Source organism: Tyto alba, unplaced genomic scaffold, assembly GCF_018691265.1.
Source record: "Tyto alba isolate M040663 unplaced genomic scaffold, T.alba_DEE_v4.0 Super-Scaffold_32, whole genome shotgun sequence".
Lineage (NCBI taxonomy): Eukaryota > Metazoa > Chordata > Aves > Strigiformes > Tytonidae > Tyto > Tyto alba.
The window spans coordinates 4,716,373-4,729,861 of NW_024881307.1; the positions used below are offsets into that span (position 1 = coordinate 4,716,373).

The following is a 13,489-nucleotide window of genomic DNA, read 5'->3' on the forward strand; positions in this document are numbered from 1 at the left end:
AGCGCTGGGGACTCTGCTCCCTTTGAATTCCTTCCAGCCAGCATCCTTTTGGCATCTTCTTGCAGAAGTAGCCAGGGCTAGCGCAGCTAGAAAGTTAATGTGTGAGCAGCAGCTTGTGCTTCTATCCACAGTCACTTCCAGCAAGGTTTAGGGTGATGTGAGAATGTGCTTTCTGTGGTTTTGTATTTTCAGGCTCCTTTTTGGCTCATCGTGGTGGCCAGTCAGCACAGGATTGCCAGGCCTGCTTCCCAGGGTGGTTCTGTTCTCAGCATGCTCAGAGCTCCCCAGAGGGCTTGTGTAAAGAAGGATGGTTTTGCCCAGCGGGCTCTGTGTCAGGCCAGCATTCAGGTAGGAAATCTTTGGGGTCATTTTTTAATTACAGGAGTTTCAGTGGCAAGATGAATTTAAAATCTGACTTTACTTACTGTTTCAATTTAAGTTTAGAAATGGCTGGATTAAAAAGTGTTTTCCAAAAATTATTTCAGGTAACACAGGTTTTAAGTAGTGGGTAATTATGTGTAAATATAGGAGAAAAAATAGGAGATCTTACCAAGGCAAAAGAAAGCTGAAGAAAAAGTACCAAAAGGAGTCCATTCCTGGTGATACATTTGCCTTTGTTAGAAAGAACTAGTGAGAGAGGTTATACTCAATTGTCTATTTTCCCTTGCATAAGGGTGATGTAGGGATAAGCGTAAATGAAATCCTGGCATATTAGAAACATACAGGTGGCTCTGTGAAAAGGAAGCTAGTGAACCATGCAACAGCACAGAAAGGCTGCAGCCCTGTCAGCTTTCTGAAAGTTGTTAAGAGCAACACACCTGCATGGCTGTTCAGTTAAAAGCCTAGTTCAGTGATACGTGGTGTTGGTGTTGAGAGTGCAGCGTGTGGGCCTCCGCTGCTCAAATCTGTGTTTAGCAGTGCTTTTAACAAAACCAGGGGTTTTTTTGTTCTTTTAGTAAAGCTTTTATCTTATTAAATCTTCCAGTTTTAGATTTATGGTGATGCTTCCTCTAGTGGCACTGTACAGCTGTTCAGGACGTAAGCAGAGCAGCGATATTAGAAAAGTATTTCTTTTTTTGCTCCTAGACTATTTGTGCCCTGTGGGTCACTATTGCCCCACTGGCAGCCCAGAGCCCATACCCTGTCCCTCTGGAAAATATCAGGACCAGGCTGGTAAAAGCCAGTGTGAAACGTGCCCAGCAGGAATGTAAGTGAAATGGATTTGCTTCTTCCTTTTGATGCTTTCCTTAGGAATTAGTCTGTGTATTTCCCTCTGCTTTAGGCTGTTCTCTCTGTGGTATCCTTTGATATACAAGGCCTGGTTTTCTTGTTTCTGTTTTTGTATCATCTTTCTCTTTATCGTGTCATTTTCTCTACCACAACCCATGTATTGTAGAATAATCCATCCTGGTAGGTCTGTCTGCTGGATTGGACAAAATGATCCCGACAGGTTGCATCTTAGCTCTCTGCTTGTTTCCTTTCAAGTAATTTGCTTTCCTTTTATTGCGTAGTCTTAGACTGTCACTGTTGTACAGCAAAAGTTTCTTAGTCTCTGTGAGAGCAGAGGGAGAACAGGGGCTGAGGCAAGACGTGGGGTTTTTTTGGTAGGTTCTGTGCCCTAAAGGATCACTCAGGTGATCTCCAAGAGAACTTCTCACGTGGCGTGGTCAAACCAGTAGAATGTCCAGCAGGATATTACTGCCCATCAGGAGCAAAAGCTGCCGATGGGTACCCATGCCCAGAGGGTACCTACAGTAACCAAACTGGACTGGGAAATCCCAGGGAATGCAAGCCTTGTCCTGGAGGCACGTTTTGTGCCAGTGCAGGTAGGAATCGCGTACGGATTAAATACAATCCTAGGCTGTTTTGTATCAAAAAGTTCCACCAATGAGTATTCTTCTGCATGCAGTTCATATGACTTTTAAGTAGCATTGGCAGTGGTCTCTGAGATCCCTTGAGTAGAGATTCTTTGTGATAATTTTAAATGTTTTTGAAAACTATTTTTTGTAAATTTAATCAAAGAGGCATATTACCATGTTTTTGTTTTAACAAAGATTATGAAACCAAAAGCCAAGCAGCTCTGGTTCTATGACTCATTCATTGTTGGTTGTCTCTTAGTGGAAAGGCCGGTACCAAGCGGCCCCTTCTGTAAAGCTGATCTAGAAAGCGGTTTAGGCCTTTAGCTGTCTGGTAATCTGTTGTGTAAGTAGATATGGAGACTGTAGATTGAGCTTTTATGTAACAGAGCTAGTCGCAGGCCAATCGACTCTGAAAGCATTGTGATGACAAGGCTTGTCTGGTTTGTTTAGTCCGGAAGCTCTGATTTATGTAATGCCACTGGTTTATTTGACTTGATGTTCCTTTTCTTTAGGACTCTCATCCCCAAGCGGTCCTTGTTTGCCTGGCTATTACTGCACTTCAAAGGCACATATACCCAATCCTGTTAATGACGAGGCGGGTGACATTTGCCCAGCAGGCCATTACTGCCCGCCAGCCAGCAGCAAGCCAGAGCTATGTCCCACTGGCACGTTTTTACCTCAGTCTGGGATGGTTTACCGTAATGACTGTCTGCCCTGCCCTCAGGGGAAGTTCTGCCAAGGAGAAGGCCAGGCCAGCGTTTCTGGTGCGTTTTACTTACATCCAACATCTTTTTTGTCTCCTAGTTTGGATTTTATGATGTTTTATGATTGCTCCAACCTAATGCTGAAGCCTTTCTTTATTGCAGGCACATGTTATGCTGGATATTTCTGTGATCTTGGATCCACGCAGCCAGATCATAAGCACTGTCCCCCTGGTTTCTACTGTCCTGAAGGCTCTGGATCTCCAACCCCGTGCAGCCCTGGAAGCTTCAATTCTGACAGTGGAAAATGGCAGTCAACAGACTGTCAGCTCTGCCCAGCTGGATACTTCTGCAGTGGTGAGTCTCTGCTGGTGTCTTTAGGAACTGGGGGGGTTATGCAATGTGAGTCAGGATAGACTCCCACTACTGCTTTATTTCTTACAAGCCTGTCCTTAGCAGATAGAGGAAAAACAAACTCATTAAATGCCACATATCATCTTTGGTTAGCAACAGTTTCTGCAGGATGTACACTAAGTCTAAATGCCCCAAATCAGTTGTCTTCCAAAACTCCCGTTGGGTTCTTGATACCAGTCTCAGGTTACCCATAACATTTCTTGCTAGCTATTACACCGTCTTCCTTCCTTGGCACAGCCACCTCTTCTAGACATCTTGTATGTCTTTGGCCTTTTGGGGGAAGCAAAATATCCTGTCAAACGGGTGCTTGGTGCTGGCCAGCAGCCAGGGTCTCTGCTCTGAGACAGCTGCTCCTTCTCAGAGGTTCTCAGCAGCTGTCTGTCCAAGATGTTTATTTGCTCCCCCCAGCACTGAAATATTTACAGTCACCCTGACAGTAACAGATTCACCCATCACCTTCCGTGAGCCTGAAACAAAGGGGAGGAAATTACTTGATTGAGCTAACAGGAGTTTATAGCAGAGCTGGTACCACAACTGAGAGCCTCAGAATTACAGCTGAGCATTTTAACTGGAAGCCTATGATTACCCGAGGCATATATTTCAGAACTGACTTTCCTGTGCGATAGGATGTTCTTTGTCTGAGGCTGAGCTTCAGAGAATAGGTACTTTCTGACACGTTACAGGTATATGATGGAGATCATTATTTCAGGAGATAAGGCTTTCCATTGTCTTTGACCTGGCAAAGGAAAAGGAAAGGCTTTGCTTTTGTTGTTGCAAGGCTGGGCAAAACCACTTGTGATGTTCTGCAGGCTGCTACTTCCTACCTGGCCAGATTTCAGTGACTCCCATTCCCTATCACTGTCCACGAGGCTTTTACTGCCCCATGGGATGTGCTTTTCCTATACCCTGTGAGAATAGGACATATCAGTCACAGGAGAGGAAGGACTTTTGTGACCTCTGCCCAGCAGGACTCCTCTGTGAACAGCCTAACAAAAATGAGGAGTCTGGAGGGGGCTGTGTGTTGTGATAAAAAGGGATTCCATGTCACTAAGGGCTGAGTCTTCCCGTTAGACCTAGTGGAACAAAAAGGGATTTTGAATGCTGCAGCTTCCTTTCTTCTGTTAAGGTTCTACTAAGTCAGTATTACATAGATGGGACTGGACAGGCAGGTGCATCAGTTTCTGCCAAGAATGGAAATCAAAACACATTTCAAAGAATATGAGGTTGTAGGTGAACAAGTAGCCTGAAATGAAATCTTTGTCCTGTCTGGGGAAAGAAACTACGTGCCCAGGAGAATATAAGTAAGGAAGATATATATCTCTGTGTGGCAGCTAATGCATGTAACAAAAAAAAACACAAAAAATATGGCTGCACAGGTGTGATTGAACTCTCTAGATGAGATTACTCTAATAAAACTGTAGACAGCTCCTTTTCAGACATAGTATCTGAGCTAGTTTTACGTACTCCCTCTGTAGTCAACAAAAAGTGATACTTCTGAGATGCAAATTATCTTTCTCAGATGTCTACCTTAGGATGAGATGAATTGCACTTGAAGTGCAGTTCCTCTGGAAGTGCTGTTTCTCTCCAATTACTGCAACAGGAATCTGAACAACTGAATCAGAAGTATGCACAGTGAATCCCATGTCCTGGCTGAACTGGTAGGGGAGGAAGGCTGTCTGTGTTGGTAGAGAACAACATTGACTGTCACCTCTTGTACTATCTCCTGAGCAAGGTGCTATTATTTGTATCCTAGGTTCTGGAGCACACACACCTGAGGTGTGCCCTGCTGGGTACTTCTGTCTGCCCGGTACCAACTTCAGTACAGAGCATCCGTGTCCCAAGGGTACCTTTGGCCCCAGGACTGGTGCCACTAGCGAGTCTGACTGTGAGCCCTGCCCAGCAGGTAGGTGGGGACTTGGCACGAGAAACCCAGGGGTGAACGTGAGGGAAGGTTGAGGAAAATACGACTCTTCCCTTTGTGTTACTGACTCGTCCGCTGATCTTCTGTGCCGGCCATCACACTGAGGCTGCGTTTCTGTTCATTTTAGGCATGTATTGCTCAACACGAGGTCTATCACAGCCTTCTGGATTTTGCTACTCAGGTTACCATTGTACCAAGGGAGCCATCAACCCAGCCCCCTTCAAACACAGGGTGAGTGGGTGCCAGGCAGCAGCATAGTAAACCTAGTGACCTGGGGACAAGGACTCAACTGTCACAATCTTTTATCTTCAGTGTAGCATTTTCCAAGCATTACTGCTCTGTATGAGGTTGCTCGTGCCTTTTACCCTTGAGAGCTCCTCAGATGTAGTGACACGCTGCTCTTAATGTCTGCTGGAATACGTTGCTGCCTACTAATAAATTCTGGCCAGTTCTCTGTTTCTGTGGATTGCACTGGAGTATGCTGTCTTAATATCTCCTCCAAAAGATGGCATTGGGGTAAGATATCCACGTCTTGACAGCCAGTGTCCTTTTTATGCCAGCCGTGGTCTTCATTTCATTCCAGTGGCAGCAAACCTCTAGGGCTCAGCTCCCATGTTTTCCAGAACCTGTCTTTGTAGAACATTGTGCTAAATCTTCTTTCAATAACACTTTTTTCTCCTCTGTGATTTTCTGATACAGGTGGAATCTTCCAGCCTTGGTCTGCCTGGGAATGACATCTGTCCTGTGGGGCATTTCTGCCCCCGTGGTACAGGGTATCCCATGCCCTGTCCTCCTGGATCCTTCTCTTCCATCATGGGCCTGGAGGCAGAGGAACAGTGCCAGCCCTGCCCAGCTGGACGGTATTGCAGCGGAGCAGGATTGTCTGATCTGGCCCAGACATCCCTGTGTAACCCAGGGTGCGGTGAGACAGTCACTTGTTAGCAGCAAAATACGGCCAGCAGGATGGCTGTAGGTTGTAGTAGAAGGACATCCAAACTAAAAGATACTGGGCCTGAACATCTGTCGTTGAATGCATTGAGTGCAAATATTTATACTCAGGGTTAATTACATTGCAGACTTTGTTCTTAGCTCTTTGAGTCAGCTATATAGCATCTATTTGGTGATCTCAGTAGATGTTTCAGGGCCATTCCTTTTCCTTTTATTTTTGCCTGATATTCTGCCCTAGCCTTATACATAATATTTCACTGTTTTCACCATAGGTTTAGTGTATTACAAATCCCTTATTTAGCCTCATGACCACACTTGCTGAGAATTTGACCTGGGCATCTTTTTTCCCTTCTGTGTTTTATCTCTTCTCCCACAAGATGGTGCAATAACCAGTGACAAGGTAACATTTCCAGACTTCATAAGGCAAGCAGAAAGTGCCGTTAGCAATATTTGTCCATCTCATGAGTATGCCTCATAGCAAAAGGCTACAGAAGCTCAGTTTATTTTATCTGTGAAAGAAAGTCTTAGATGTGATCTCACTGTAATATAATGAGATTTTGTGGGGAAAGATTTCTGATAGCAGATGGCTCTTGAATCTAGTGGCGAAAATAACAACAAAATTTGGCTGGATGGTGAATCTAAGCTCAGAATACAAGCAAGGGCTGTGTTTGGAATGACTAAAAATAATTAGCCACGGAAACAGGTTTCCTGGGAATAAAAGGGATTTGCCATACCTCAGTCAAATTTTAAGCCTTCCCAAAAACTCCTTTAACCCTAGAAAGACGCTATAGCCTGTCTGCAACAGTATTGGCTAAGGTTTTCTGGGCTGAAAGATAATGAATATTACATGATTATAAGCGATCCTCAACTTCCAAAATCTGTGAAGTTCTTGCCCTCCAACAGGGTACAATTTGGGTTTTGCCAAGGCTGCTTTTCAACACCTCTACCATGTAGCATCCATCACTTCCCATAGCCTGCTGTTCAGTCTAAATAGGTCTTGCTTCCAGACAAAAAAAACCCACAGCTTTGCTGTTGTTTTGTTCAGTGCTGTTCCTTTTGCACTCAGTCATTTGCCTTAAGGACTAGGAATTGTTTCTTCTTCAGAAATTACCTCTTTTGAATCCTTGTCTACCCCATGCGATGGGATCATGGCTCTCATTTTCTTGTTACTTATCTCTTACCATAATAGCTTTTGTATTTCATTATCTTTACTTGTTGTGAGGGTGTTGGGAGGGAAAGTGGTAAGGCTAGTCAATACAGAACTAGATGGCATTAAAGCAGGAGCCTACAAGAAGACTGGGGATAAAAGGAGTCTAAGAAAAGACAGCAGGAACTGAACACTCAGGCCCTGTGATTTGAAGTAAAAAAACCCTTTAGATTTCAAAGGCTTTTCCTTCCAGAAAGAGAACACTTCCCCGTCAGCTTAGCAAAAAAAAGCCTTTTACCAGGATTTTCAGGTGGATACTGAATTACAGATCAGGGAGAGAACATGATAGAAAAACTGACATAAACATTTCTTAATGTGCTGACCCCTGGTTCTTGACTAGTGCCTCCCCCATCTATTGCCTCTGCACAGGGCTGTGAGCTCATTGTTTCAGGTCTGAATTCTCTCTCTGCAGTTACGTTTGCCTGGAAGGAAACTCTGCTCCCTGCCCTTCTGATGAGATTCATGGATACAGATGTCCCAGTGGCTTCTACTGTCCTGCAGGCACGGGGCTAGAACTGCCCTGTGAGCCTGGTACGTTCAGCCCTGTGCCTGGGGCAAGCGCCTGCCTCCCTTGCCCGGCTGGCATGGCCTGCAGCAATGCCACCACTGTGGAGCCACTCAGCTGCCCCAGAGGTGAGCGATACGTGTGTGCAGCAAGACCCCCCAGCACCCAAAGGGGAAGAGATAGGACAGATGCCCCCACAACTCTTCCTGGCTGAGCTGTAGCAGTGGTTTGCTCCAGGGAGTGGGGTATCGGCCAGTAGTTACAGCAAGCTCAGTGTTCCCACCCCTTTCTCCTTTCTTTTTTGAGCAGTGGCTCATTCAGCTCTCCACGTACAGGTTACTACTGTCCAGTTCGGACCGCTGTTCCCCTGCCGTGCCCCGAGGGGACACTGAACACCTTGGAGGGGGCGTTGGCCCCCACTGCCTGCAAGCTGTGCCCAGTGGGGAGGTACTGCAGAGGAGATGCTAACTGGGAACCTGATGGTGAGTTTAGTTAATAACAGACCACCCACGACAGAGGAGTTGGAGATTCAGGGCTGAAGGATGCAGGGAAGTAGAAAACGTATCTCAGTGAGCAGAGGTAGTAAAGGCTATTGGAGGGCACCCTCCTACCCTATGCCTGTGCCTATCACTCATTGCTTTTCTCTGTTTCACTCTTTTAACTGAGCATTTCTTTTGGATGTTACTTCTACATTACTGTATTACTTTCCTTGTCTCCCTTAGTTTTTTTCCACTTTCTCTTCATTTTCTTTTAACGCTTTATTGCTCTTCTTTCTGTCCTAAATCCTTTCCCTCCCATTAAAACACAGAGTAATCATCCCTGAGCCAAAATGCAAAGGTTGGATGCATGAAAAGAAGAGGTGCAGATCTGTTTCCACAGAAAACAACCTACAGGGAACCAGTTAGAGAAGTGAGAAGGTAAGAAAATGTCACATGGGATCAAGAAAGGAAGTGGTAGAGGCCAAAGATTGATGAGAAGGAGGGAAAGCAAACCAAAGATGAACAGCCCAGGATATCAGCAGTGAAAAAACAGGACAAGGATGGGCTTTCAGCTTCCCTTCTCTGAGTTACCTGCCTGCTTCTGAGGGTTTGAGGAAGTGCCTCTTCACTGATCACGATGCCATGGGCTGGCAATTGCCACCCTCTCTGTTCTCCCGTGGCAGGTCTGTGTTCAGCTGGGTACTACTGTGAAGGAGGAGCCACGGATGCTGTTCCACATGAGACACCTGCCTTCCCGCTCAGTGGGGCCTGCCCACTTGGGCACTATTGTCCAGAGGGTACTCATTTCCCAGTTGCCTGCCCAGCTGGGACCTTGAACAATGCCACAGGTGAGCGTGAATTCACCCACAGGTTTCTCCGGTGGCCCACTGTGATAAGGGACTTCATTGCCAGGATCCGTGGTGAGGGGGTGTCCTTTGGTCACTGAAGGGTATTGGGACACTCAGCCAGGCCTGACAGTGGCGATGTGATACCAGTTCAAATGAGTACTGACAACGCTGTGACTGTACTGGGTGTACTTTCATCTCCCTCTCTCACTGGCCTTCTCTTTTGGTTTCCTCCTCAGGTGGTACCTCCCCAGACAGCTGTGTGCCATGCTATCCTGGGTCTTTCTGTGCTAGCATTGGTTTGAGTTCTCCAACAGGACCTTGTGCTGAAGGGTTTTACTGCCCAGCAAACTTCAGCTCCGTCAGCCCCACGGCATTCCTCTGCCCTAAGGTACTGCTTAGTGGCAGCGGGGCTGTGAAAGTGGTGGGTCTCAGCTCTGGGCAGGAGGTGTTCATTTTCCACAGTGGCAAAGGGTCACACATGCCTGATTGGAATGTTGACTTACATCCACACGGGAGGCTGCCCTAGGCTTTGATAATTCTGGGATTCACGCTTTACACAGCCCCTAAGTTTGCCACCACGTCCATGAAATCCTCTCCCTTCTCTGTCATTGCCAGGGTCACTTCTGCCCGTCAGGGGCAGCCCACCCAACGCCGTGCCCTCCCGGGGAATACCAGCCAGCCAGGGGCTCTGGATCCTGCGTTCCATGTCAGAGGGGGTTCTACTGCCAGGAGCTGGTGGCAGGAGACCCCAAGCGCTGCCCACCACATTCTTATTGTCCTGCAGGTACGCTGAAACTCGCATACCAGCTATGCCAAGGATTCAAGTGTTGTGTGCCTCGCTGTGATTTTGGAGTTGTACAAACCTAATGTGTGTCTTCCTGTAGGCAAAGTGATGAGAAGGTGGCAGTGAGCAAATGTGGCACAGTTTGCTGCCTTGGTTTCTGGGAGTCATTTGTTATGCTCTGATATGGTTCTAGAGACTTGTCGAATTGCAACAGTCTTCCTAGGGATTTTTATTGTCTCTCTGGTCTCCATTTCAGGCACATGGGTTCCTCTCACATGTCCTGAAGGCACCTTCACTCCTACAAATATGACTGGCCTCTGGAATGAGAAGGAATGCCTGTCTTGCTTACCTGGTCACTACTGCAGGTTATGATTCATTTCAATCTGACTTTTTTATCCACTTTGTCTTAAGCAGTTTGGCATTCTTGTTTTGTGCTGATAAGTCTATGCCAAGTTCCTCCCAGCTTCTCTCTACCACACCTCTCATTCAAAGAAAAGAGGTGTAAGCTTAGATACAGCTTTTGGATATGGAGTTGTTGGGTCTGTGAATTTTGGGAGGCATCTCAAAGCAGACTGATGTCATTGTCATGATACAGAGGAGCATCTGAAAGAGATAGTAGGTAGCATTTGTGAAAATATGGAAGTAATCCACAAAGTCCAGCCTAGTGGAAAGTCATCCACGATTTCATCTAAAGCAATTTGACCATGTTTATGGAATTTGAACTCAAAAGTGCCTGGCTCACTCTAGTCATTTGTTTGGTTTTGTAAGTGGAAAAAATGGGTCTGCTTTCTCTCTCATATCAGTGTAAAACATTCTTATTTTTTGTTGCAGACTTTGTAGAGCTCATTGCATCAACACTTGCTCTGCTTCTGCACCGATCATTAGCAGCAGTAGGTAGTATATAAATTCTTACTGTCCTCTCTGCTGCAGGCATGGACGGCTGGAGGGGAAGTGTGCTGCTGGGTACTTCTGCCTTGCTGGGAGCTCTCAAGCTACTCCACAGGGCCAGGGCTTTTCCTGGCGCTTCCCATATGGGTGCCGCTGGGGTCAGGTGTGTGCAGGGCTGTGTCCTGCAGGTAGGTGAGAATCTCAGTGGTATTTAAAGTATAGAATATTGACTTGCTTCTAATCAACTGGAGTGTAGCTGTTATTTTGCATAATATACTGTGATCCCTTCTTTGAAGTTGCCATGGCTCATTGGTTTCCTCTGGTTTTACATCTTTTAAACAGATGTGTGCCTCACCAAAAAGGCCACCTTGAATGTATGGTGTTAGACTGCTAGCCCAGGAAAGTTTGAAGGCTGTTAGACTGCTAGCCCAGGAAAGTTTGAAGGCTGTTGGTTTGACTTTATGCACAGCAGCATCCCAACAGCTGTATAGATGCTCATTCTACAGCCACAGGAGGCTCTTGCTGAGTCATTTTTGTCATTGGAGGGCTTTCCTATTTTACTTGCATCTCTCTCTCATCCATTTCTATAGGGTTCTACTGCGTGGAGGGATCTGAGGTACCTATACCATGTCCTGCCAATACTATTAGAGATGTTCCAGGGGCTGTGAAGAGAGAAGACTGCCTGCCCTGTCCGTTGGGCCACTGGTGTAAAGCAGGTTGGAAACTGGGGGTAAACAGTGAGGGGAGGGAATGGGAGTTATTTTTCAAGAGTTGTATGTATCCCTGAGTCTGGTGTGGCTAGCTTCCATACCAAATACAGCATTGTGGAACAGTCCTTGCAGTGGGATACAATGCCTCTAGTGATGAGTTCTAGTGTCTGAAGAGAAAGAGACATTTAACACTGTTAATATAGTGTGCTGTTCCAGCAAACACTGGAAATGTAGCAAAGCCTGAGATAACAACCAGTCTCCAAACATCCCTGTGTGCTCTCTGTCAGGAGAGGGGCTTGGATTGTGGAGGTAGATTGTACACATACATGCAGTAGTTTAGGAAAGACCTAGTGAGGACACAGAAGAAAGATGTTCCAATTACAATGTAAAGATGACTCCTTAAAGCCCTGCTTTCTGCTTGTTAGGGGACTCAGAGGCCTACCCATGTCCATCAGGACACTATTGCTTCGGAGGCAATGACAGCGACCACAGCAGTCTCCTGGCACCTCAGAAGTGCCCTCCACAGACTTACCGCAAGCACCCTGGTGCTCAGAGCCTGACAGATTGCCAGCCATGTCCTCCAGGCTACCACTGCCCTTTATCAGGTAAGTGCCAGGTGAAAGCCAGCCCTTTCCCACCTCTGGAGCTGGTTACAGAACTCCCTGTGATGAGATAGGGAAAGGGAGAGGTAATTCATGTTCACAGCGAGCTAAGAGCTCTTCTCTAAAACCTGTCCTGGCCACTCAGCCTCCCTTTCTTCATTCTTTTCTCTTCCTAACAGGTCTGACCAGGTTTGAAGATTATCCGTGCCCCCCTGGATACTGGTGCCCTGGTAAGGGGGACACTTTCCTTTGTCCAGCTGGCACTTCCAGGATCCAGCCTGGTGCAAAATCATTGGAAGAGTGTGAACCCTGCTCACCTGGATACTATTGCCCGGATCCAGCACAGACAGGGCTGCCTAACACCCAAGGAGTACCCTGTAAACCTGGCTATGAATGCCCAGCAGGTGACATGACCGTGCTCCTTTGTTCTCTTTATTTCCAGTCATTTCCAAGTCTATATGGCTACAGCCATAGCATTTAGCCATGAATGTAGTCCTAGGAGGGCTGCTGCAAGAATGGGACATGGTCGATGATGGAGTTGTCCTGGCTTTTGGCCTTTGAATTCCCATGTCCTGTTTCTCAGCCCTCCCTTTCTGTTCTCATTTAGCTGAGGTCTCCAAAGGAAGAGGTCTGGGTCTAGAAAAGGAGCAGATGTTTTTCATCATCCAGGGCTAGGCATTCAGGTGTTAGCATTTCATGCTAAATAGCAAACTGGTCCCCAACAGATCTGTGCCCTTTTGTGAGCAATAGGAAAAGTGATTGTTTATGGATAGTCACACTTAATAAAGTGTGGTTTTGCTCACTGTCTCCCCAACACATACTCTCCTGTTCTGGTAATGTCACATAATCAGTCACCATTCCCCCTTGTTTCCACCAGGTTCAGTAAATCCAAAGCCTTGCAGGCCTGGCCTGTACTGTGGTGCTCACACAGCCGTGCCTTCTGCGTGCCCTGCTGGGTATTACTGTCCTGAAGGATCATCAACATACAATAGCCCTGAGCAGCTGTGAGTACCCAGAATGTTTGGTGCAGCCAGCTTTAAGTTTCTAAAAACTCTGAATATTGTGAAATGTGCCTGTGATAAAACCTGAGTTAATGCTTCAAGCACAGTCTGTGCATTGCACAAAAGCCAAAGGTACATTTGTAATTACAGTTAAGAATTTGGGTGACTGCTAAGACTGAATAGGGTGATTTATGATTTCTGTTAGCTAGTTTGAGCCTGGAACCAGATGAGAACCATTTTTAATATTGCCCTCAGTTTGCACTGGTCATTGAATCCAGAAATCAAAACCTTTCCAGAGACTTTTTTCCCTCTTTCTTGTTTTGTTTTCCAGGTGTGTGTTTCCCTACTACTGTCCCCCAGGCAGTGCCCATCCCCTGCCTTGTGAGGGAGGGTACATGGCCCTCAGCTCCCCTGGTCCAAGGGATTCATTCGAGAAATTCTGCAGAATCTGTGATGCAGGCACCTATCGTAGTGACTCCCTCATCGCGGCACCCTGTCAGCCCTGCCCAGCCGGCTTCCTCTGCCCACAAGGTAAATGGTGCTGCCATGGAGGAGTGGGGCAAGAAATAGCAGCTTAAATTGTAACCAGAAAGTTTTAAGTTCTATGTGGCCAAAACTCTCA

At 46.4% G+C, this 13,489-nt stretch overlaps 1 protein-coding gene across 3 annotated transcripts in view; it reads left to right on the top strand.

Moving 5' to 3' along the window:
- LOC116961572 (multiple epidermal growth factor-like domains protein 6) overlaps window positions 1–13,489 on the top strand; it is a 19,010-nt gene continuing 5,521 nt past the window's right edge. For all 3 annotated transcript variants that reach the window (XM_032993052.2, XM_032993053.2, XM_032993054.2), the window contains exons 1-21: window positions 1–101; window positions 193–348; window positions 1,087–1,207; window positions 1,609–1,826; window positions 2,372–2,623; window positions 2,726–2,917; window positions 4,728–4,877; window positions 5,023–5,126; window positions 5,595–5,812; window positions 7,463–7,683; window positions 7,891–8,037; window positions 8,718–8,882; window positions 9,119–9,270; window positions 9,498–9,666; window positions 9,923–10,031; window positions 10,597–10,742; window positions 11,145–11,270; window positions 11,690–11,869; window positions 12,046–12,270; window positions 12,744–12,870; window positions 13,199–13,398. In XM_032993052.2, coding sequence (XP_032848943.2) covers window positions 98–101; window positions 193–348; window positions 1,087–1,207; window positions 1,609–1,826; window positions 2,372–2,623; window positions 2,726–2,917; window positions 4,728–4,877; window positions 5,023–5,126; window positions 5,595–5,812; window positions 7,463–7,683; window positions 7,891–8,037; window positions 8,718–8,882; window positions 9,119–9,270; window positions 9,498–9,666; window positions 9,923–10,031; window positions 10,597–10,742; window positions 11,145–11,270; window positions 11,690–11,869; window positions 12,046–12,270; window positions 12,744–12,870; window positions 13,199–13,398 — 3,382 coding nt within the window. In that variant the 5' untranslated portion in view covers window positions 1–97. The remainder of the gene's footprint in view (window positions 102–192; window positions 349–1,086; window positions 1,208–1,608; window positions 1,827–2,371; window positions 2,624–2,725; window positions 2,918–4,727; window positions 4,878–5,022; window positions 5,127–5,594; window positions 5,813–7,462; window positions 7,684–7,890; window positions 8,038–8,717; window positions 8,883–9,118; window positions 9,271–9,497; window positions 9,667–9,922; window positions 10,032–10,596; window positions 10,743–11,144; window positions 11,271–11,689; window positions 11,870–12,045; window positions 12,271–12,743; window positions 12,871–13,198; window positions 13,399–13,489) is intronic.